Source organism: Cherax quadricarinatus, chromosome 21, assembly GCF_038502225.1.
Source record: "Cherax quadricarinatus isolate ZL_2023a chromosome 21, ASM3850222v1, whole genome shotgun sequence".
In the NCBI taxonomy this organism is placed as follows: Eukaryota; Metazoa; Arthropoda; class Malacostraca; order Decapoda; family Parastacidae; genus Cherax; species Cherax quadricarinatus.
The window spans coordinates 9,849,720-9,875,935 of NC_091312.1; the positions used below are offsets into that span (position 1 = coordinate 9,849,720).

At 38.3% G+C, this 26,216-nt stretch overlaps 1 protein-coding gene and 1 long non-coding RNA gene across 3 annotated transcripts in view; one reads left to right on the forward strand and one right to left on the reverse strand.

The window, feature by feature from the left end:
- The window catches only part of LOC128689078 (uncharacterized), a 100,099-nt gene extending 84,890 nt beyond the window's left edge, over window positions 1-15,209 (forward strand). Inside the window, exons 2-3 of the long non-coding RNA XR_008407109.2 lie at window positions 10,944-11,043; window positions 15,074-15,209. This is a non-coding gene — a long non-coding RNA (uncharacterized lncRNA). The remainder of the gene's footprint in view (window positions 1-10,943; window positions 11,044-15,073) is intronic.
- LOC128689077 (nucleolar pre-ribosomal-associated protein 1) overlaps window positions 1-26,216 on the reverse strand; it is a 144,739-nt gene that overhangs the window by 89,899 nt on the left and 28,624 nt on the right. Inside the window, exons 1-5 of one of the 2 annotated variants that reach the window (XM_070087208.1) lie at window positions 19,174-19,389; window positions 15,589-15,734; window positions 15,061-15,261; window positions 8,165-10,819; window positions 4,732-5,043 (exon numbers count right to left, since the gene is read on the reverse strand). In XM_070087208.1, the coding sequence (XP_069943309.1) occupies window positions 4,732-5,043; window positions 8,165-10,819; window positions 15,061-15,261; window positions 15,589-15,655 (3,235 nt within the window). In that variant the 5' untranslated portion in view covers window positions 15,656-15,734; window positions 19,174-19,389. Of the gene's footprint in view, window positions 1-4,731; window positions 5,044-8,164; window positions 10,820-15,060; window positions 15,262-15,588; window positions 15,735-19,173; window positions 19,390-26,216 lie in introns of those variants that run through there. The other variant, XM_070087207.1, reaches the window with a different exon arrangement.

Here is a 26,216-nt window from a genome sequence, read left to right on the forward strand (position 1 = left end):
AAAAGAGGTAAACATAAGTTTGTGTGACTGACTGACTTACTGAATGACTGACTTACTGAGCAACCTGACTGCCTTACTGAATGACTTGACTGACTTACTAAATGACTTGATTGACTTACTGAATGACTTGCTGACTTACTGAATGACTAGACTGACTTACTGAATGACTTGACTGACTTACTGAATAACTTGACTGACTTACTGAATGACTTGACTGACTTACTGAATGACTTGACTGACTTACTGAATGACTTGACTGACTTACTGAATGAAATGACTGACTTAATCACTTGACTGATTTACTGAATAACTTGACTGACTTACTGAATGACTTGACTGACTTACTGAATGACTTAAAGTTAGACACTCCAGTACAACCATCAACTTCAGTACCAGAACCTCTACCATCCACCTCAGCCCAGTAGGGCCACGGCATTACTCTCCACTCTCTTCACAATCATCCACAAACACCAGCACCCACAATTTAAGGTAAGAAATATTGTTATTTCTGTTATATTTGTAGTCTAAGCAGTAGAAACAACATAATACATCACAACAATAAACTACAATTACATATTCACTTTTATTTTTGTAAGATGTGGCGGCCTAAAAAAAAAAGTTTTTTTTTGTGTGTGTGTGTGGGGGGGGGGCTCTCAGGAATGTAACCCTATTTTTCCCACAAGTTCTTCAGTTCACCTAACACGGTTTTACCTAACACAGTGTTTTTAGGAACATAACTACCATGTTAAATGACAATCTACTGTAATAATAATAATAATAATAACAACAGTAAGGAGAAACTTCAAAAGGCTGTCAGTAGTTGGTGCCACCATAAGCAAAACACTGGTAACCACTACTAGTACACTTTTCACCTGTCTAGACTTAAGGGTAGTCTTAAGTAGGCATTTCTGCCCGAAATGCCTCGGCACGATAGTGGCTTTCTTTGCTCCAATCATATTATATGTATAAATACACATTGTAACCTTTGCAAAGAAATATACCTTTTATTTATTTTTTTATTTATTTAAGGAACCTCCCTTGAAGGGGAAGTTCTGAAATTTCTTTTGTATCCTGAAGCAAAAAATTGACCGAACAACTGCTCGTATCCTGAAAAATTCGCATGGTGGGGCGTTTGTAACCCGAGGTTCCACTGTATATTTGTACTCAGATAGAGGAGAAACAATTTTTAAAAAACTAAGGTGTTAAGACCATTAGAAGTTTCGAGAAGGCCCATCATAAAAAAAACAAACAAGGCAGAAATATGGTAGGAGAGAGAGAGAGAGATGGGGGAGCAATAAATCTGATATGTACCAAGTGAGACAATTATTATAAAATAGTGGTGGCTGTGAGGGGTCAGATCTTAGTAGCACACTGGTGATGGTTTGATGAGTGAGATGTCTTGTCTGAGAGCAATGCGTGAATATTATGCAGACTATTCAGAGCATGGAGCTCAGATGGTGTGAGGTCATCAGCGATATAATTCGGAGGGCTGAGAAGGGATTTCTGATGAGATTTGGGCATTTAAAGGGTGTATAAATCTGGGTGGAAGGAAAGAAGGGTAGGGTACATTTCAGGAACTGTTAGAGGGAGTTACAGTGATTGACTGTTAGAGGCTTCAGCATCCAGTAAGCTTTTATGAGAGTTAGAGCAAAGTGAGTGGAAACAAACAAGTGATTTTTAATGCTTGATGTACTGTCAGAGCAAGAGCAGGGTAACATTTATGAAGGGATTCAGGTAAATTGATTAGCCAAACTTAAGTCCTCAAAGTGGGAAGGGTAATGCCCTTACTCTGAAGGAGGGGTAGTGATATTTCAGTCTTCCAAATTGTGATGTCAGTACACTTCTGGCAAGACAGATTGCCCTATGCTGGAGGGAGACAGTCAATGAAGCAAAAAGAATCTAATATTATATGTTGATATTCATCTAGGTACCTGGTACTTTTGTTTAATAAATGTATGAAAGAGGGGAAGGTACCTAGGGATTGGCGGAGAACATGTATAGTCCCTTTATATAAAGGGAAAGGGGACAAAAGAGACTGTAAAAATTATAGAGGAATAAGTTTACTGAGTATACCAGGAAAAGTGTACGGTAGGGTTATAATTGAAAGAATTAGAGGTAAGACAGAATGTAGGATTGCGGATGAGCAAGGAGGTTTCAGAGTGGGTAGGGGATGTGTAGATCAAGTGTTTACATTGAAGCATATATGTGAACAGCATTTAGATAAAGGTAGGGAAGTTTTTATTGCATTTATAGATTTAGAAAAGGCATATGATAGAGTGGATAGAGGAGCAATGTGGCAGATGTTGCAAGTATATGGAATAGGTGGTAAGTTATTAAATGCTGTAAGGAGTTTTTATGAGGATAGTGAGGCTCAGGTTAGGGTGTGTAGAAAAGAGGGAGACTACTTCCCGGTAAAAGTAGGTCTTAGACAGGGATGTGTAATGTCACCATGGTTGTTTAATATATTTATAGATGGGGTTGTAAAGGAAGTAAATGCTAGGGTGTTCGGGAGAGGGGTGGGATTAAATTTTGGGGAATCAAATTCAAAATGGGAATTGACACAGTTACTTTTTGCTGATGATACTGTGCTTATGGGAGATTCTAAAGAAAAATTGCAAAGGTTAGTGGATGAGTTTGGGAATGTGTGTAAAGGTAGAAAGTTGAAAGTGAACATAGAAAAGAGTAAGGTGATGAGGGTATCAAATGATTTAGATAAAGAAAAATTGGATATCAAATCGGGGAGGAGGAGTATGGAAGAAGTGAATGTTTTCAGATACTTGGGAGTTGACGTGTCGGCGGATGGATTTATGAAGGATGAGGTTAATCATAGAATTGATGAGGGAAAAAAGGTGAGTGGTGCGTTGAGGTATATGCGGAGTCAAAAAACGTTATCTATGGAGGCAAAGAAGGGAATGTATGAAAGTATAGTAGTACCAACACTCTTATATGGGTGTGAAGCTTGGGTGGTAAATGCAGCAGCGAGGAGACGGTTGGAGGCAGTGGAGATGTCCTGCTTAAGGGCAATGTGTGGTGTAAATATTATGCAGAAAATTCGGAGTGTGGAAATTAGGAAAAGGTGTGGAGTTAACAAAAGTATTAGTCAGAGGGCAGAAGAGGGGTTGTTGAGGTGGTTTGGTCATTTAGAGAGAATGGATCAAAGTAGATTGACATGGAAAGCATATAAATCTATAGGGGAAGGAAGGCGGGGTAGGGGTCGTCCTCGAAAGGGTTGGAGAGAAAGGGTAAAGGAGGTTTTGTGGGCGAGGGGTTTGGACTTCCAGCAAGCGTGCGCGAGCGTGTTAGATAGGAGTGAATGGAGACGAATGGTACTTGGGACCTGACGATCTGTTGGAGTGTGAGCAGGGTAATATTTAGTGAAGGGATTCAGGGAAACTGGTTATTTTCATATAGTCGGACTTGAGTCCTGGAAATGGGAAGTACAATGCCTGCACTTTAAAGGAGGGGTTTGGGATATTGGCAGTTTGGAGGGATATGCTGTGTATCTTTATATGTGTATGCTTCTAAACTGTTGTATTCTGAGCACCTCTGCAAAAACAGAGGTAATGTGTGAATGTGGTGAAAGTGTTGAATGATGATGAAAGTATTTTCTTTTTGGGGATTTTCTTTCTTTTTTGGGTCACCCTGCCTCGGTGGGAGACGGCCAACTTGTTGAAAAAAAAAAAAATCATCTAGGGAGCAAGGGACTAGTAATGTCTTCTGTATACATTACTAAAGTTAAAAAGAGAAACTTTTGTTTTTCTTTTTGGGCCACCCTGCTTCTGTGGGATACGGCTGGTTTGTTGAAAGAAGATACTCTTTCCTCCAACTTTCCTCATCCCACCACAACTAACATTTCCAGAATACTGTACAATAATGTATGGCTGGTGATTTTTACATGTGTGTGTAACACTGGTGATCCTTGCACTTGTATGTATGTGAATGATGAATGGGATTGAATGCAATGATGGTGTTTCTGTTCACTTACCCAGAAACTTCTTAAACATAGCTAAAATAACTGATTCATGTTCAAAATTAATAATATTTCTTGGGACTAAAAGTCCCTCCCCTCCCAACCTCCATGACTTACTATAGAAACTAAGCAAAATAATGAGTTTTTGGGATTTCAAGTCTACCTTTTCCTTGTCTTATGGCTGAAAATATACAGAAAGATGAAGATCTGTTCTTAAACAACTAATTCTGGAACAATTTTGTGTCCCAATTATATCAGGTTAAAAGAATAAAAATTTAAATTTAAAATAATACAATGAAACATAACTAATGAAGATGAAATACAGTCCAGTATTTAAAATCAAAACATGTCTTTGTTAATATTCTGACAAAAATTAAAAAAATTGCTTGTTATAACACACTGGCCATTTCCCACCTAGGTGGGGGTGACAAGGAAAAAACATGAAATTCATTCACCATCTACAACTGTCCTGCCAGAAGTGTGCAGACAACACAATTCAAATGATCCCCCATTTGAGTAACATTTTTATTAACTGAAAATATTATTTTTAACTTTTATAACTATACTGAGTTTTTAGTTTAAATAATGAATCATGAATTTTTAAGTTGAAGTCCTTGCTTTGGAGCCATACATATGTCATCTGTACTTATAACTACAAAAATGGATAAAAAATATGAAATTAAACTTATAACTAAAAGAAATGGATAAAAAATATGAAATTAAACTGTGTCAAGATTTACCAGTAATTAGACAGCACCTACCAATCATGCCCTTTTTTAAAGCAAGAGCAAGAAGTTTGCCTGTTGTATCATCATCATCATCATCATCACCATCCATATCAAGAGCCCACATCTTAATAACATCAGCCACCTTTGCAAGAGCTGCCTCTGCTGTAGAAAGACATTCTTCCTTCTCCAAAAGCATTGCTAAAAGGGAAGCCTGAGCTGGTAAGATTGTTCTATGTCTTTTAAGATACTTTGCAAGTACAACACCATGGGGAGGGTGTAGTCTCACCAAGTGACAACACAAAGCAGCACATGGTGGCTGAGCAGAGGCAAGGCACTTCATCTCATCTAAAAAATATAAAAAATGAAAGTTTTTAAGTATAAAGAAATTTTGTTTCCTACAGATAATAAGACTAAAAAAGGCACAATATCATGACTGGAACAATACACAAATAACCTGCACATAAAAGACTGAAACTTAAGACCATGTTCTGGCCCAACCTGGATCATTAATTAGTGACTAGTTAATGATTCAATTCAGGCCATAACGTCATCATAAGTTTCAGTCTTATTTGCGGGTTATTTGTCTACAGATATTATGCTCATCATAATAGTTTCTTTTTTACATATACTTGAAAAAAAAAAAAAAAGATTGTGATCAAACTGTGTATTAAAAAATATACATACTTTATTAAAAAAAGCATGGTTGCCAGTATGCATGCAGAGAATAATTTGGCCAAGCTCTTAATTATAATTCTACTGTTGAAATCACACTAATTCTTGAAAACAACATTGACTAGTGTAACTTTAGTTAGGGGTTAAATACATTTTCCATAATATCACAATATTGCAAATATAACTGATACAAAGCACACTACTGACAATGACAAAATCAGTATCACTGCACAAAAGGTACAGTAGGTAAAAAAAAAATCACAGGTAAAAAACAGCACAATGAAAAACTAGAAAAGAGGCACACCTAACCAGTATACATATGTCCAATTGTAACCTAGCCAGCATACATACCAAACTAAGTTAAAATAAAGATGCAGTATTAGAATGTGGGGCAGAAGTTTGTGGTTATAGGAGGGTGGGGGCAGGAGGAAAGAGGAGTGATTGGTGGAATGATGAAGTAAAGGGTGTGATAAAAGAGAAAAAGTTAGCTTATGAGAGGTTTTTACAAAGCAGAAGTGTTATAAGAAGAGCAGAGTATATGGAGAGTAAAAGAAAGGTGAAGAGTGGTGAGAGAGTGCAAAAGGAGAGCAGATGATAGAGTGGGAGAGGCACTGTCAAGAAATTTTAATGAAAATAAGAAAAAAATTTGGAGTGAGTTAAACAAGTTAAGAAAGCCTAGGGAACGTATGGATTTGTCAGTTAAGAATGGAGTAGGGGAGTTAGTAGATGGGGAGAGTGAGGTATTAGGTAGATGGCGAGAATATTTTGAGGAACTTTTAAATGTTGAGGAAGAAAGGGAGGCGGTAATTTCATGCACTGGTCAGGGAGGTATACCATCTTTTAGGAGTAAAGAAGAGCAGAATGTAAGTGTGGGGGAGGTACGTGAGGCATTACGTAGAATGAAAGGGGGTAAAGCAGCTGGAACTGATGGCATCATGACAGAAATGTTAAAAGCAGGGGGGATATAGTGTTGGAGTGGTTGGTACTTTTGTTTAATAAATGTATGAAAGAGGGGAAGGTACCTAGGGATTGGCGGAGAGCATGTATAGTCCCTTTATATAAAGGTAAAGGGGACAAAAGAGATTGTAAAAATTATAGAGGAATAAGTTTATTGAGTATACCAGGAAAAGTGTACGGTAGGGTTATAATTGAAAGAATTAGAGATAAGACAGAATGTAGGATTGCGGATGAGCATGGAGGATTCAGAGTGGGTAGGGGATGTGTAGATCAAGTGTTTACATTGAAGCATATATGTGAACAGTATTTAGATAAAGGTAGGTAAGTTATTATTGCATTTATGGATTTAGAAAAGGCATATGATAGAGTGGGTAGGGGAGCAATGTGGCAGATGTTGCAAGTATATGGAATAGGTGGTAAGTTACTAAATGCTGTAAAGAGTTTTTATGAGGATAGTGAGGCTCAGGTTAGGGTGTGTAGAAGAGAGGGAGACTACTTCCTGGTAAAAGTAGGTCTTAGACAGGGGTGTGTTATGTCACCATGGTTGTTTAATACATTTATAGAGGGGTTGTAAAAGAAGTAAATGCTAGGGTGTTCGGGAGAGGGGTGGGATTAAATTATGGGGAATCAAATTCAAAATGGGAATTAACACGGTTACTTTTTGTTGATGATACTGTGCTTATGGGAGATTCTAAAGAAAAATTGCAAAGTTTAGTGGATAAGTTTGGGAAGGTGTGTAAAGGTAGAAAGTTGAAAGTGAACATAGAAAAGAGTAAGGTGATGAGGGTATCAAATGATTTAGATAAAGAAAAATTGGATATCAAATTGGGGAGGAGGAGTATGGAAGAAGTGAATGTTTTCAGATACTTGGGAGTTGGCGTGTCGGCAGATGGATTAATGAAGGATGAGGTTAATCATAGAATTGATGAGGAAAAAAAGGCGAGTGGTGCGTTGAGGTATATGTGGAGTCAAAAAACATTATCTATAGAGGCAAAGAAGGGAATGTATGAAAGTATAGTAGTACCAACACTCTTATATGGATGTGAAGCTTGGGTGGTAAATGCAGCAGCGAGGAGACGGTTGGAGGCAGTGGAGATATCCTGTCTAAGGGCAATGTGTGGTGTAAATATGCAGAAAATTTGGAGTGTGGAAATTAGGAAAAGGTGTGGAGTAAATAAAAGTATTAGTCAGAGGGCAGAAGAGGGGTTGCTGAGGTGGTTTGATCATTTAGAGAGAATGGATCAAAGTAGAATGACATGGAGAGCATATAAATCTATAGGGGAAGGAAGGCGAGGTAGGGGTCGTCCTCGAAAGGGTTGGAGAGAGGGGGTAAAGGAGGTTTTGTGGGCGAGGGGCTTGGACTTCCAGCAAGCGTGCGTGAGCATGTTAGATAGGAGTGAATGGAGACGAATGGTACTTGGGACCTGACGATCTGTTGGAGTGTGAGCAGGGTAATATTCAGTGAAGGGATTCAGGGAAACCGGTTATTTTCATATAGTCGGACTTGAGTCCTGGAAATGGAAAGTACAATGCCTGCACCTTAAAGGAGGGGTTTGGGATATTGGCAGTTTTGAGGGATATGTTGTGTATCTTTATACGTATATGCTTCTAAACTATTGTATTCTGAGCACCTCTGCAAAAACAGTGATAATGTGTGAGTGTGGTGAAAGTGTTGAATGATGATGAAAGCATTTTCTTTTTGGGGATTTTCTTTCTTTTTTGGGTCACCCTGCCTCGGTGGGAGACGGCCGACTTGTTGAAAAAAAAAAAAATATATAAACAGCAATTAGGAATTTAAAAAACCAAAGTAAATAGTCTGCATAATGATAATACTCACCTGGACTAAGATGGAAGGCAACATCTACTTTCAAGGTGAGAGTGAGGAGCTTCTCAAGATCTTTCAGAATTCTCTCCTGTGTAGCAGTGTGACTGCTACTCTTGCTCCAGTCTAAAAATCTTGCAAGCATGAGTTGTACTGATTGGGTTGCACATTTCCTTTTAGCACTTGTTGATTTTATTAAAAGGTTTATCAGCTCAAGAATTAAAGTATCTAGAGAACATGTTTGGCTTGGGGCTTCAAGGCAAATCACTAGTAACTTTTCAATTGCTTCATAGCTTACAAGTGATTTTTTTGATAATATGAATGGTGCCAAGGGATTCCAAAAATCAACACTAGTATCTACATTAGCTACTTCTATTTTAATATCTTTCACAATTTTTTCAAAATACAAACATGATTTGGGTGCAAGTTTAAAATGCTCCTCTAGCGCTAATTTAATAAATTCCTGGGCTAATTCGGTAACTGGAGATTTCTTACTAGAAAATGGTTTGTAGTTTGCTAAAATATAAGGGTGCTCCAAAACAATTTGGATGACCTGCTCAGCACCATCATTCTCAAGAACAGTGCTCATGTGCTTTATTATATATATATATTTTTTCACAATCTTAGTTCCACTCTTCTCTGTGTTTGAGTCTAGGTATAGGTAGAGGAGGAGCTGTGAGACAATCAAATCAATATCTGTTTTTGCCATTAATTCTTTAAATTTGTTTCCTTTGAGCAACAATGACTCCACATATGACCAATTGTGACTCATAAACATATATTTTAGAATCTCAGATAAACCTGCTTTTTCAACACATTCAATGGAGCTTGAATATTTATCTTTTCTGTATTTTGGTTCTTTAAATAAACACCTGAGATAATCTTGCAAATCTGAAGTCAAAATGTTTTCATTTTGCAGAAGTATATCTGCTATAAAACCTGGGTCACTCATGGAATGAAGGTAATCATTTATTACACTTGAAAAATACTGAATGTATTCTGAATCTGGGTAACTTCCAAGTAAATCAACTGCAGCAAGAATCAAACGAGAGAATGGTGGTGAAATGGAGTGTGCAGCAATATCTTCATTGTCAACAACTTCCACTGCTTCAAGTTCTCTCATGAAAGAATATATCTGGCCAAGATTGTTTGTATTTAAGTGATGCTTGGTTCCTAATTCAACAAGAAGATCTGTATAGTGACTAAGGGATGAGACAGTTTTCTGAATTATTTGAGTTAAAAAAATAGAGAGCTTTACTATACCAGTACTCGAGATACATCTCAACCAAATTTTGATATCGCTATTATAATGAAAAGAAAGTCCTACTTTAACAAGGAAATTTGATAGTATATCCAGGCACTTATCTGCAACAGAAAGCATTACTGATTCATTTTCATTAACTACAAATTCTTCCTTTGACTGAGCATACATACATATTAACTGATATATGGCATCTTTATCCATTTGCTTAATCTGCCCATCCATACTCAAGGAGCTATCTGTTGGAAGATCTTCACTGTATATGCTACATTCTAAGAAACCTAAGCACAAAACCTGTAGTTCTAACTTGGCTTTAACATTTGTTACACAGTTGACATCTTCACACGGTAAGACACGTGCAGTCTGCAGCATCTCCAGAGGATTGATGGCTTTATGGAGAGTTTGATTTGGTAATAGTTCAGAGTAGTAAGTCAAGACCTTTACAATTGTTAAGAGTTCGATAATGGCCGGAACTGGGTCAGCAGTTTCACTTTGAATCATTCTATTTTCATCAGTTTGGATATCTGGTACCTCTTGGCCCGTAGCAATATTCCAGCAATGAATAATGCTATCCACAGTCATCTGAATTTTAAAAACTGCTTCTATTAATTCTCTCTGAGTCTGCTGCTTGACCTGCTGAGAAAGTGACTTATTCTTTAAAATATTCTCTATAGTTTCTTTGGTCTTGGAAAGAATAGCAAGTACTAGCTTCAGTCCAGAGTGTCTTAATGTTTTGTAACAAGATTCCACAAGTGACTGGAGTAACTGATGGTCTAAAGGTTGTGGCAAAAGTAATGCCAACACTCCTTCTAAACCTTTTGTGTTCATGTTTTTCCAAGGTTTCTGGTGTTCAATTATTTGCACCAACATGTCAACAAGGTTAATGTATGCCTGTGTGGGGCTTGGTGAGAAAACATCCTTGATAGACAGTAGATAAGTCATCAAAAGATCGGGGCAGGTTCCTAAAACACAACTTATCAGCTCACGCCCCTCAGGATTTTCCCAGGGTGTCTTCATCATAGACACCGCATTAAATATATGCATGTTATTTGGGTTATTTTCTCCATACTGAAGATTTCCAGTGAAAACAATTCCATATTTTGCAGAGTACAGAGTAAGCAGAAATTTTTGTAACATGTCTTTGATCTGAGATCTCTCTCTCTGAATGTCTTCTACAATCTGAATATCCATTTCGAGTACACTGTTGCCTTCAGCCATTTTTCCTATTGGTCCCATCCAGTCATACAAGTCTAGAAGAGGCTTAGATGTAATGGGTGTAAAAATATTCATTTTCAATGTCTTACTGACATTAGGATTAAGTAGTACTTTTTCTTGCAAAACCTTCAAGACATTGATGACTCTCTCACATGGATCCCACACAAGACCAGGAAAAATAGCAGACAACAAATCTGGAAAAGTTATAAGTAAGATTAGCCAGAAACATAAAAGAATTGTCTAAAACTTATTAAAATAAGAAAAAAAAAATAAGGTAGAAAATATATACCAATAAACTTTTATGTAAAATATTGGCAGGTCCAGTGAAATTATCAGCAGGCTGGTAGACAGCAACCACCTAGAGAAGTACTACCATCCTACCAAATGTGTGCAATTTTATTTCAAACTAAACATACAGGTACGTACATGTATGTGTATACACACCCATCTAAAGTGTCTTCTGCTTTCTTAATAATTCCTGTTCTTATATTATCCCCATGGGCAAATAGAGAGGATTCCTTCCCTAGTAAGCTATACATGCTATAAAATTAATACTAAAATGCTGAGAGCAAGGGGCTCATAACCCCTTCTGTATTTAATTACTAAATTCAAAAAGAACAACTTTTTAAAACTGGGATGTTTGAATGGGCATGGATGTAGTATAGAACATCAGAAAGTTGACTGTGAATGCTATGAATGGAAAGAAACTAGATGTCCAGGGTCTAAACAAAACAAAGCTGAAAGGGGTAGGTAATCTTTAGTGGGGAGAAATATATGGGATTAGGTCAGGTGTATCTGAGAGAATTAGAGCTAAGGAAGGAACAGCAGTAATGGTGAATGATAATTTTTTTCAACACACTGGCTATCTCTCACCAAGGTTGGAGGAGGAGGAGGCTGGAGGCAGTGGAGATGTCATGTCTGAGGGCAATGTGTGGTGTGAATATTATGCAGAGAATTTGAAGACTGAGAATTTGAAGACTGGAGATTAGGAGGTGCAGGATTGTTAAAAGTATTATCCAGAGGGCAGAAAGGGGGGTTGCTGATGCGGTTCAGACATTTAGAGAGGATGAAACAAAATAGGATGGCTTGGAGGGCATATTTGCCGATGACACAAAGATAGGTAGGATAATTGATTCAAACGTAGATGTTATGGAACTTCAGGAGGATTTAAACAAACTCTATTCTTGGTCAGAAAAGTGGCAGATGCAGTTCAATGTAGATAAATGCAAGGTTCTGAAGCTTGGGAGTGCCCATAACCCTAGTACTTATAAGTTAAATGATGTAGAACTTAGCCATACAGATTGCGAAAAGGACTTGGGGGTTATGGTGAGCAGCAACCTTAAACCAAGACAGCAATGCCTAAGCGTACGTAATAAGGCAAATAGATTACTGGGATTTATATCAAGAAGTGTAAGCAACAGAAGTCCAGAGGTCATACTGCAGCTTTATACATCATTAGTAAGGCCTCACCTAGATTATGCAGCTCAGTTCTGGTCTCCATATTACAGAATGGACATAAATTCGTTAGAAAACATTCAGCGTAGGATGACTAAATTAATACATAGCATTAGAAATCTTCCTTATGAAGAAAGATTGAAGACTCTTAAGTTACATTCACTTGTTAGACGAAGAATGAGGGGAGACCTGATCGAAGTGTATAAGTGGAAGATAGGTATTAATAAAGGGGATATTAATAAGGTCTTGAGGATGTCTCTCCAAGAGAGAACCCGCAGTAATGGATTTAAATTAGATAAGTTTAGATTTAGAAAGGACATAGGAAAGTATTGGTTTGGAAATAGGGTAGTTGATGAGTGGAACAGTCTACCTAGTTGGGTTATTGAGGCTGGGACTTTGGGTAGTTTCAAATCTAGGTTGGATAAGTACATGAGTGGGAGGGGTTGGATTTGAGTGGGACTTTCACATCAGAGCTTATTTCTTGGGTGGCATTGAAAATTGGGTTGGGCAAATGTTTTGTTAGTGGGATGAATTGTAAAGGACCTGCCTAGTATGGGCCAGCAGGCCTCTTGCAGTGTTCCTCCTTTCTTATGTTCTTATAAATCTGTACTGGAGGGAAGGTGGAGTACAGGTCATGCTAGGAATGACTGAAGGGGAGGGTAGAGGAAAATTTGTGAGAAGGGCTTAGATATCCAGCAAACGTGTGTGTGTGTGTTAGGAGTGATTGGAGGAAAGTGGTTTTTATAAATTAACGTGCTGTTGGAGCATGAGCAAAGTAACATTTATGAAGGGATTCTGGGAAACCAGGTAGCCAGACGTGAGTCTTGGAGGTAGGAAGTACAATGCCTGCATTCTGAAAGAGGGGTGGGGATTTTTGCAGTTTTGAACTGCAGTATTGGTATGTCAATGGCAAGACAGTGAGGGAGCGTGTGATGGTGAAAGTGTTTATTCATTTTTGGGTCAACCTACCTCGGTGGGAGATGGGCAGTGTGTTAAAAAAAAATCCTAGGTTTGAGAGAATATCCTGGGTTATGTAAGCATAATGTAACTTCTGTATGTCCTGTGTGCCTTCAAAATCTTTTTTGGGTCACCCTGCCTCGGTGGGAGACGGCAGACTTGTTGAGAGAGAAAAAACAAAAAAAAAGTTATATTTACCAGGAAATCTTATATCACAATTATTTCATGGTGTAATACTCCTCAAAACATGGAAATAAGCTACACTGTGCTTTTACATAGTGTGCAAAAGCACACCATGCAGATTTCTGTGAAGTGTGTTTTTTTTAGCTTAATTCCTCTGCTAGTATCATGAAATGTGAAGCACTTGGAATGAATGAGGCATCCACTTTTCAGATCAACACCCTGTTTGCTGGTAAGGAGACTGGTGGTGGAGCAACAGGTGCTGGTTTCATTGTTTACCTGTGCTGGTTAGGCAGTTACCTTATGATGCATTGTGTGGACCTGCCTGATCTTATATTTTTTCAAGGGCATGAAGAGGTTGTAAGGGATCCAAACAGTTAAGGGCATTTTACAACTATTGCCAGGTAGCATTTGTGAAGGCACAAAAAATTCTAAATACTAGTGCACTATGTCAGACACCCTCATCATCTATGTACTAGTATTTTGGTCACAGTTAAAAAGTTAAGTGGGAATCCACCTCATACAGAATTAGTACAGTACTGAAAAAATATCAGAATTTCAGTTTATTATTAACCCTTTGAGGGTTTCGGCCGTACTAGTACGACTTACGACCCAGGGTTTTTGACGTACTAGTATGCCTAAATTCTAGCGCCCTCAAATCTAGTGGAAGAAAGCTGGTAGGCATACATATGAAAGAATGGGTCTATGTGGTCAGCGTGCGCAGTATAAAAAAAAATCCTGCAGCACACAGTGCATGATGAGAAAAAAAAAAACTTTGACCGTGTTTCTGGAATAAAACAGCGACTTTGCACTGTATTTTCGTATGGTATTTATTGTTGTATTCTAGTTTTCTTGGTCTCATTTTATAGAATGGAAGACATATTACAGAAATTGAGATGATTTTGACTGGTTTTACAATGAAAAGTACCTTGAAATTGAGCTCAAAGTAGCAGAAATGTTCGATTTTTACCAAAGTTCAAAAGTAAATAAATCATGCCAAGCGTCCAATACACGTCAACTGGTGAGTCTAATATTCTTTCGCAAGTGCGCCAATATTATTTATACCATTTTTTACACTAATGCAGTAGTCTGCATAACAGTAAATCTTCTATTTTTTGTGAGAATTAAAATTCAAAGTGGAAAGCAAAAGAATGTAAGAAGGGCCTTGGGACATGACTAATGAACAGAGGAAATGTCATTTTAGTGCCAGGAATGTCTTTCTTGTTTATTCTGGACCCTATTTGGAAATTGGCATCTTTTGAAATTTGTGTGAAATTGGGAAAATTGCTAAATTCTGTCCACTGTACTGGATAGTTGAAATTGGTAAATGGGTGGTTTCTTGCACTCATTTGATATAAAAAATGGAGTTCTAGCGAAATATTCATGTTTTTGTCGACTAATACAGTGGAATTGGCCGAAAATAGGGCTCAAAGTGGGCAAAATCGCCGATGCGTAAATATCGCCGAGACCGCTAACTTCACGAGAGCATAATTCCGTAAGTTTTCCATCAAATTTCATACTTTTGATGTCATTATGATCAGGAAAAGATTCTCTATCTTTTCATAAGAATTTTTTTTTTTAAATTTGGCCGACCCTGAGAACAAGTCTCGGAGAGGGTCTGTCGACCCTCAAAGGGTTAATTTTAATACTGTATCATAGAATTATCAAATTCACATTTCAGCAATGACAAATGAAGGTTAGGGGCATATACAGCATATAAACAAAAATTTTGATAACAATGCTACTAAGGCATTACTCTTACAAAGTACTATACATGTATTTACCAGTAGCACTTACAGTAATTACTATGTATCCAAAAAATAGTTTAGAGTGCCACATTTACCTTTTTTCTTCAGGAACTTCAAAACACAATGTGGGTCATCTGGGACATTAAGAAATGCAAGAAATAAATAGATGCACCAAGCACGAACATCACGAATATCTTGCAGGCTCTGACGATTCACAACATGAGAAATATTGACTCGTTTCCAGTCCACTGTTAATAATACCTTGTTTGCAGCTTCTCCTCCTAACATCACTATTCCTAAAAAAATTAAACATAACATCTTATTACATACCTTCAAGATTATTCTTTTCTGATTTGGAAAAAAGTTTTTTATGCAGAAATAAAAAAAATATTGAAATAAGAGATTTTTTATAAGTGAAATAGAACCATTACTTGAACTTAGACTCAGCAATAGCAAATCCTATTACCAATGCAATTAATTTTTATTAAAAATTAAGAAAAATATTTGCTTTATTACCATATGTCATTTTATGTGGAATCCTTGCACCTGCTATACAATATTAGGCAATAATATTAAAGTGAAATTATCAAACTTACATCTTTTGCAGTAGATTTTTTATTTACCTGTAAGGCAACGAAGCACAGTCTTTGAATTTTTGTCAGAATTGGATGGACCCAAGAGCTTATACATAGAAGCATCATGGTTGTGCAATATTTGTTGGGTAATGTGTAGCCCAATGCTGTTGAACTCGCTTAATTCACCAGCAATACTGAAAATAAATTCATGTCATTGATGTTTAAAGTGAACAAAAGTTAAATGTTTAAAAAGTTTTCATTCAGTTCTAAAGGTTGCACATCATAAATATAATATTGCTGGAATTTCTTAAAAAGCCAAAACCATTACTGGTTTTAACCCTTTCAGGGTCTGTCCCGTAGATCAACGGCTTTACGTTGAGTGTCCAAACCGTAGATCTATGCCAAAATTCTAGCGCCGTCAAATTTAGCGCGAAAATGCTCATAGGCCTACATGTGAGAGAACGGGTCTGCATGGTGGGTGTGCGCCATAAACAAAAAATCTAGGCACCCGCATAGCATTGTGGGAACGCCGGCTCAGTTACCCTTGTTCACCATGCCTCGTTGCAGCAAGTCAGCTCTCACTCCCCGGAAAATTGGGACTCTCCTCTTCCTATCTGATAGTTCTGACACTGATGGAAGTGGAAATGAAGACGAATTCTACGGCTTTGATCAGTTAGTGACCAAAAAGAATGACCAGGATATCGATAATAGTGCAGAAAACCCTGACGATCCTCAACCTTCTACCTCTGGTGTGGGCACTCGTGACTCACGGTCGGTTGTTCCTCATCGCAAGAGAAAACTAATATTTTCGCGTGGCCAGGCCTCTGACTTCAGTAATGATGATGATAGTGACGTGGACTGTGATTTTATTGCGCTCGACGATCAATCGAGTAGTGATAGTGAGGAATTATATTCAACAGTGAAGCGTCGGTATGTTCGCCGCCGCATGCGCTTGGGTAGTGTACCCTATGTTGTGCCCAGGGGACGGAGTACATCCCGTGGCCCAACACCAGTTTTAGGTAGTGATAGTGAGGATGATGTGGCTACACTTGGCATGGATAGACCACAGGCATCAGTGGATGGTGTTAGTGGTGATGGTAGTGGCACCGCCATGCGTGACTCACGAGGCCACGCTGGGACCCACGCTGCTGACTCATCAGTTCAAGGACAAAGCGGAGCGCCAGCCACCAGCCCACCACAACCACAACCACCCGCACAACCAGCCTATGATGTCCAGTATCCACCAGCAAACCGTATGTGGGATTGGCAGCAAAATCCCAATTTTGTTCCCAAGCCTCACCACTTTGATGATTCTCAAAGTGGAATTTTACCTACTTGTCCCCTTGGAACCACAGCCAATGAACTGGAATTCTTTGAATTATTCTTTGACCAGCCATTGATGGAAATTATTGTCAGGGAAAGTAATAAGTATTTTGAGTACACCATGGCAAATACGATCTTATCACCACAGTCAAGACTACACAGGTGGAAAGAGACGACTGTTGCAGAAATGTATTTGCTTTTTGCAACAATAATGCTTATGCCTCACGTCTATAAGCATAATATAAAAGCATACTGGTCCACAGATTGGCTAATTTCTACCCCGGTCTTCAGGGAAATCATACCAGTGAACAGGTTTATCCTACTCTTACGTATGTTGCACTTCTCTGACAAAACCAGGCCTGACAGAAGTGACAGGTTATACAAGATTAGAAATGTTTTCATGTATCTCAAACAAAAGTTCAGCATATACTTTTATCCATTCAAGAATCTTGTAATTGACGAGTCTTTGATTTTGTTCAAAGGTAGACTGTCATTCAAGCAGTATATACCGAGCAAGAGGAAACGCTTTGGTATAAAACTGTTTGTACTCTGTGATTGTGACAGTGGCCTGGTGTTGGATATTGTTGTATACATGGGTAGTAAAACATTGAAAGATACCAAGATGTTATTGGGTATCTCAGGTGACGTAGTGAGAAACATGATGGCACCTTATCTTGGTAAGGGGCATACATTATATACCGATAACTGGAGATGTCATGTCTGAGGGCAATGTGTGGTGTGAATATAAAGCAGAGAATTCGTAGTTTGGAAGTTAGGAGGAGGTGCGGGATTACCAAAACTGTTGTCCAGAGGGCTGAGGAAGGGTTGTTGAGGTGGTTCGGACATGTAGAGAGAATGGAGCGAAACAGAATGACTTCAAGAGTGTATCAGTCTGTGGTGGAAGGAAGGCGGGGTAGGGGTCGGCCTAGGAAAGGTTGGAGGGAGGGGGTAAAGGAGGTTTTGTGTGCGAGGGCCTTGGACTTCCAGCAGGCATGCATGAGCGTGTTTGATAGGAGTGAATGGAGACAAATGGTTTTTAATACTTGACGTGCTGTTGGAGTGTGAGCAAAGTAACATTTATGAAGGGATTCAGGGAAACCGGCAGGCTGGACTTGAGTCCTGGAGATGGGAAGTACAGTGCCTGCACTCTGAAGGAGGGGTGTTAATGTTGCAGTTTAAAAACTGTAGTGTAAAGCACCCTTCTGGCAAGACAGTGATGGAGTGAATGATGGTGAAAGTTTTTCTTTTTTGGGCCACCCTGCCTTGGTGGGAATCGGCCAGTGTGATAATAATAAAAAAAAAAAATAACTGGTACACAAGCTCATTACTCAGTGATTTCATGCGAGTGAACAAGACAGATGTGTGTGGCACAGTGCGTTCTAATCGTAAACATATGCCCAGGCTCAACGCAGGTGCTCATGGTGATGACGTGCAGGTGTTTACTGCCAATGACATCATGGCATTACGGTGGCATCACAAACGAGATGTCACATTGTTGACAACCATTCACTGTAATGAAATGCAAGACAGTGGCAAAGTTGATCGAGTGACTAATGAACGTATTCGAAAACCAGTGACAGTGATTGATTATACACAAAACATGCGCTTGGTTGACAAATGTGACATGCAGATTGGTTTTGTTGACTGTGTTCGTAAGAGTTACAAGTGGTACGTGAAACTTTTCTTCCATCTCATGGACATTTCAATGCTCAGTGCATATAATATGTACCAAATAAAGACTGGCAACAGACCACCGTATGGTGAATTTTGTTTGTCTGTTGTCAGACAACTCATAATGAAGTACCAGGTAACAACACCTGCTATACAACACGCTCCTCGAATTCCTCAGGATATACCCAAGCGTTTGAGGAGGGAAGGTGATCATTTCATAATACAACTTCCTTCAACTCAGAAGAAATTTGCTCAGAAGAGATGCATCGTCTGTGCACAAACAAAAAGACGTGAACAAAGACGCAAAGACACTCGGTTTATGTGTGAGGAATGTAAGGTGCCTCTGCGCATGGTGCCTTGTTTCAAGGAGTTCCACAAGCTCCAGCAGTTCTAAAACCATGCCCAGTGATTGTAAATATGTAAATATATGATAGAACATTAGTATTATACAGGATTTGTGCATGTTTATTGTAATAAACAACAGTGGTAAACAATAATATGATAATAACTTTAGTGCGGTTATTGTGTTCAATACAGTGAGTTTATATATATACATTATATACAGTATTGGTCTCTCAGGCCCCAAATGTTAGTAGGAATAGAAAAAAATTGGAAAAGAAAAGAAAAAACAACAATAACCTCAAAATAATGTAATGCGCGTATGTGGAATTCGTCGATGTTGCCGCCACCACATCATTTTCGACAAACTTCTTGGCACTGTATCTCGGTAAGTACTGATCAGAATTTTTTTTTGTCTTATTACCTTCACAAAAATATGCTCTTTAATTCTGTAAGAAAAAATAATTTTTTTTTTTTCAAAATTTCTTGGACACTGGAGCACCACTTCAGATTTTGGCCTTGGACCCTGAAGGGGTTAAAATTGTATGTTAGAACATTCCAAATATGAATCTTTATTATAATTAAGAGACTGTCAAATATCAATGCTAAGAACATACAAGCAGCACAATAAATAAATCTGTGGGACTATATAATATTTAAAAGATACTCCAATTACTGTACTTATATTTGCCTGCCAGTCCACAACAGTGATACCATATACATCATGATAACATACAGACATGACTTATTATGTAGTAGGTTGGTAGACAGGAACCGCCCAGGGAGGTACTACCATACTGCCAAGTGAGTGGAAAACAGAAACCTGTATTTGTTTTACATTATGGTAGGATTACTGGTGTCTTTTTTCTGTCTCAAACATGCAGGATTACAGGCATGTCTTGCTACTTCTACTTACACTTAGGTCACACTACACATGCATATACATGTTTATATATACACACTCATGTGAGTTTCTTTAATTTTATATTATGCATTAGTTTTTGTTCTTATTACTTTTCCTTTCACATCCATGGGGAAGCGGAATAAGAATCTTTCCTCCATAAGCCATGCGTGTTGTAAAAGTCAACTAAAATGCCGGGAGCAATGGGCTAGTAACCCCTTTTCCCATATAGCCTACTAAAAAGAAAAAGAAGAAAACTGTCAAAGTTGGATGTTTGAATGTACGTGTTTGTAGTGCAAATGATAAAGAAATGATTGTGGATGCTATGAAAAGAAGCTAGATGTCCTGGTTCTAAGTGAAACAAGGCTGAGGAGGGTAGGAGAGTTTCAGCGGAGAGAAATAAATGGGATTAGGTCAGGGTTTTCTAACAGAGTTAGAGCAAAGGAAGGAGTAGCAATAATGTTGAAGGATAGTTGTGGCAGGTTCAAGTGTTGAAGAAGGAAATTCTACTTCTTCAGGAGAAAAATAGGAGGCTGAAGCTTTGCATAGATGAGTTTGGGAGTGAGTGTGAGAAGGATTTAGCTGGTAAGGAGGAAATGGTCACCAGCAGTGACAGTGGCAGCCACTTTAAGTGGCTAGTGGTTCACAGTTCAGGAAGAAGGAAGATGAGGAGAGTTAACCCTTTGAGGGTTTCGGCCGTACTAGTACGGCTTACGACCCAGGGTTTTTGACGTACTAGTATGCCTAAATTCTAGCGCCCTCAAATCTAGTGGGAGAAAGCTGGTAGGCCTACATATGAAAGTATAGGGTTATGTGGTCAGTGTGCGCAGTATAAAAAAAATCCTGCAGCACACAGTGCATAATGAGAAAAAAAAAACTTTGACGACCGTTTTTTGGGAATAAAACAGCGACTTTGCACTGTATTTTCGTATGGTATTTATTGTTGTATTCTAGTTTTCTTGGTCTCATTTTATAGAATGGAAGACATATTACAGAAATTGAGATGATTTTGACTTGTTTTACAAAGAAAAGTACCTTGAAATTGAGCTCAAAGTAGCAGAAATGTTTGATTTTTACCAAAGTTCAAAAGTAAACAAATCATGCCAAGCGTCCAATACACGTCAACTGGCGAGTCTAATATTCTTTTGCAAGTGCGCCAATATTATTTATACCATTTTTTACACTAATGCAGTAGTCTGCATAACAGTAAATCTTCTATTTTTTGTAAGAATAAAAATTCAAAGTGGAAAGCAAAAGAATGTAAGAGGGGCCTTGGGACATGACTAATGAACAGAGGAAATGTCATTTTAGTGCTAGGAATGTCTTTCTTGTTTATTCTGGACCCTATTCGGAAATTGGCATCTTTTGAAATTTGTGTGAAATTGGGAAAATTGCTAAATTCTGTCCACTGTACTGGATAGTTGAAATTGGTAAATGGGTGGTTTCTTGCACTCATTCGATATAAAAAATGGAGTTCTAGCGAAATATTCATGTTTTTTGTCGACTAGTACAGTGGAATTGGCCGAAAATAGGGCTCAAAGTGGGCAAAATCGCAGATGCGTAAACATCGCCGAGACCGCTAACTTCACGAGAGCATAATTCCGTAAGTTTTCCATCAAATTTCATACTTTTGGTGTCATTATGATCGGGAAAAGATTCTCTATCTTTTCATAAGAAAAAAATTATTATTTTTTTTTTTTAAATTTGGCCGACCCTGAGAACGAGTCTCGGAGAGTGCCTGTCGACCCTCAAAGGGTTAATAGAGAAGATGTGAAGGTAGGAAATCGATTCTCTGTTCTCCAAGACGAGTGTACTTCAGTGGTTAGTGAGGTTGAAGGTACCACTGATTCCCCTGCTAATCAAGGTAAGAATATTTTAATAGTAGGAGATTCTCAGGTAAGATATATGGACCGTGCATTTTGTAACAGACATAAAGGTCAGAGAGAGTGTGCGCCTTCCTGGAGCTGGTGTTGATGACATAGTCAGCAGGTTGGATAATATTATGGCAGGTAATGGGAACAAGCCTATTATCTGTCTTAGTGCTGGGGGTAATAACATTGGGAAGGGCAGGAGAGAGGAACTGCTGGATAAGTACAGGTCAGCCATAGAAGTAGTTAGGTCTAAGGGAGGATCCCAGTCATATATAGCATCTTGCCTAGAAAGAGAGTGGGCAATAAATGGATGTCTAGGGCAATTGGTATAAACTGCTGGCTAGACAGGTACTGCAAGGAACTTGCAATCCCATTCATTGATAACTGGGACCTATTCTTTGGCAAATGTAATATGTATGCAAGGGATGAGGTTCATCTCTCTGGGGATGGAGTCGTTGCATTAGCCAGTTCGATATAGAGGGTAACTGATGACTTGTCTAGGAATTTAAACTGATAGATTATAGAGCTATGGGTGTTTGTGGGAAACAATCAGGCTGCAACATTAGGGTTAAAAACAGCAGTTATTACTGGGATACCTCAGGGATATGTTTAAAAGACAATATTCAAAATAAAGTTGCTAGTAATGGCAAATCAATTGATCAACAAACAAAGAGAGATAGTAGAGGGCAACGAGTGACTAGCTCCCTTAAGGTTTACTATACAAATAGTAGGAGTCTAAGAAATAAGATAGATGAGCTAAGATTACTTGCAAGTGTAGGTAATATAGATATTACTGGTATAACAGAGACCTGGTTCAACCTGAAAGATAGAGAAATGCCTTCTGAATGCAACATACAGGGTTATAAACTATTCCACACTGATAGGGTCAACAGGAAGGGTGGTGGTGTGGCGATGTATGTCAGAGAAAATTTAAAATGTTGTCTTAGACATAAGATTAGAAACATCGAACACAGAATCTGTTTGGCTACAGTTTCTCGAGGGACGTGAAAAAATAATTTTGGCTGTGATTTATAGGCCCCCAAACCTTGATAGGGAGTGCAGTAAGCTGTTATGGGACGAAATTCATAAGACATCTAGATATGAAAATGTTGTGATAATGGGAGATTTTAACTTTAGACAAATTGATTGGAACAATATGACAGGAAATCTTGAGCCTAGTGACTTTCTTGATATGCTTCAGGATTGCTTTTTAGAACAGGTTGTGACAGAACCAACTAGAGGAAACAATCTGCTTGACTTGGTTCTTGCCAACAAAGATTCACTAATTAATAATCTTGAGGTTAATGATGAGCTTGGGGAAAGTGATCTCAAATCACTTAGTTTCAATATATCATGGAATTACCCAGATAACTGCAATCAAATCTCCGTCCCAGATTTTCGCTTGGCCGACTTCATGGAACTGAAAAATTACCTGGGTGGGCTAAATTGGGATGTCCTGACTATGGGTCAGGTAGGTGATCTTGGTTGCCAATATGACGTTTTTCAGAGCATAGTTCTAGCTGCCCAGACAACTTTTGTTCTGAGTAGGGAAATTAGATCTAACAAAAATGATCCCAAATGGATGAACAATAGATTAAAACATCTCATTGGTCAAAAGAGAGGTATATATAGGAGTATCAAAAGAGGGGATGGGCAGTTAAGACATCAATATATTCAATTAAAGAGAGAAATAAAGAAAGGAATAAGAAAAGCAAAAAGGGATTATGAGGTTAAGGTTGCAAGGGATTCAAAGACTAACCCCAAAAGGGTTCTTTCAGGTATACAGAAGTAAGATTAGGGACAAGATTGGCCCACTTAAGAGTAACTCTGGTCAGATCACTGACAGTGATAAGGATATGTGTGAAAGTCTCAATACCTACTTCCTCTCAGTTTTCACCCAGGAAAATACTAGCGATATTCCTGAAATAATAGATTATGTAGAACAGGATGATAATAAACTATGGACGATTGCGGTAACTAGTGACATGGTCCTCAGACAAAAAGTGAAACTAAAACCTAACAAATCCCCAGGCCCTGATGAATTGTTTGCAAAGGTGTTACAGGAATGTAAAGAGGAACTTAGCATACCCTTAGTTAATCTTTTTAACCCTTTGACTGTCGCGGCCGTATATACACGTTTACGAGGTACCGTGGCTTCAAATCAGCAGCTTCAAATCAGGCAGGAGAAAGCTGGTAGGCCCACATGTGAGAGAATGGGTCTGTGTGGTCAGTGTGCACCATATAAAAAAAATCCTGGAGCACGCAGTGCATAATGAGAAAAAAAAACTCCGACTGTTTTTTTTAATTAAAATGCCGACTTGGTGGTCTATTTTCGTATAGTATTTGTGGTTGTATTCTCGTTTTCTTGGTCTTATTTGATATAATGGAAACTATATTATAGAAATAGAGGTGATTTTGATTAATTTTACTATAAAAAGAACCTGGAAATGGAGCACAAAGTACGGGAAATGTTTGTTTTTTGCCGATGTTCAAAAGTAAGCAAATGATGTCATTGTCCAATAAATGTCCAAATAGCCATTCTAATATGCAGTCATGAATGGGTTGATGTAATTATTACACTATTGCAGTAGTCTGCATAACAGTAAATCTTCTATTTTTTGTTTGAATAAAATTTCAAAATAAAAAGCAAGAGTAATATCACAGGGGCCTGGAGACATGACTGATGAACAAAGAAAATGTTATTTTAGAGCCAGGAATGTCTGCATTGTTCATTCTGGTCCTTATTTTGAAATTGTCATATTTTTTAATTTTCGTGAAATTGGCCAAATTGCAAATTTCTGACCATGTTATTGGGTAGTTGAAATCGGTAAATGGGCAGTTTCTTGTACTCATTCGATGGAAAAAATGGAGTTCTGAAGAAATAGCTATGAGTTTGGTTGACTGGAATAATGGAATTAGCCGAAAATAGGGCTCAAAGTGGGTGAAATAGCCGATTTGCAAATATCGCCAAGGTCGCTAACTTCGCGAGAGCGTAATTCCGTCAGTTTTCCATCAAATTTCGTTTTTTTGGTGTCTTTACAATCGGGAAAAGATTCTCTATCATTTCGCAAGAAAAAATAATTTTTTTTTTTTTTTAAATTTTGCGACACCAGGAGACACCTCAGGATTGGGGGTTGCGACAGTCAAAGGGTTAACATATCACTACAAACTGGCATAATGCCTGATAAGTGGAAAATGGCAAATGTAATACCTATTTACAAGGCAGGTGACAGGTCCTTGGCTTTGAACTGTAGACCAATAAGCCTTACCTCCATAGTGGGAAAATTTATGGAATCAATAATTGCCGAAGCAATTTGTAGCCATCTTGATAGGCACAGATTGATTAATGAATCTCAACACAGTTTTACAAGGGGGCATTCCTGTTTTATGAATTTACTAACTTTTTTCACTAAGGTGTTTGAGGAGGTAGATCATGGTAATGAATATGATATTGTGTATATGGACTTCAGTAAGGCTTTCGATAGAGTTCCACATAAGAGGCTATTGAGGAAACTTAAGGCACGCGGAATAGGAGAAATTTTTTTCCTGGGTAGAGGCATGGCTGACAAATAGGCAGCAGAGAGTTTGCATAAATGGGGAGAAATCAGAATGGGGGCACGTCACAAGCGGTGTTCCTCAGGGGTCAGTGTTGGGCCCATTGTTGTTCACAATTTACATAAACGACATAGACGAGGGAATAAATAGCGACATAAGCAAATTTGCTGATGACACCAAAATAGGCCGCCCAATTCATTCTAATGAGGACACTAGAGCACTCCAGGATGATTTGAATAGACTGATGCAATGGTCAGAGAATTGGCAGATGCAGTTTAATATTGACAAATGCAAGGTTCTAAATGTTGGACAGGTAAATAACCATGCCACATATAAACTAAATAATGTAGATCTTAATACTACTGATTGCAAAAAGGATTTAGGAGTTCTGGTTAGCAGTAATCTAAAACCAAGACAACAGTGCATTAGTGTTCGCAATAAAGCTTAGAGAATTCTTGGCTTCATATCTAGAAGTATTAATGAAAAAGTCCTCAGGTTGTTCTTCAACTCTATATATCCTTGGTTAGGGCTCATTTAAACTATGCTGCTCAGTTCTGGTCACCGTATTACAGAATGGATATAAATGCTCTGGAAAATGTACAGAGGAGGATGACAAAGATGATCCCATGTATCAGAAATCTTCCCTATGAGGATAGACTGAGGGCCCTGAATCTGCACTCTCTCGAAAGGCGTAGAATTAGGGGGAATATGATCGAGGTGTATAAATGGAAAACAGGAATAAATAAAGGGGATGTAAATGGCGTGCTGAAAATTTCCAGCCAAGACAGGACTCGCAGCAATGGTTTCAAGTTGGAAAAATTCAGATTCAGGAAGGATATAGGAAAGCACTGGTTTGGTAATAGAGTTGTGGATGAGTGGAACAAACTCCTGAGTACAGTTACTGAGGCTAAAACGTTGTGTAGTTTTAAAAATAGGTTAGATAAATACATGAGTGGGTGTGGGTGTGTGTGAGTTGGACCTGACTAACTTGTGCTGCTGGGTCTGGTGCTGTGCTC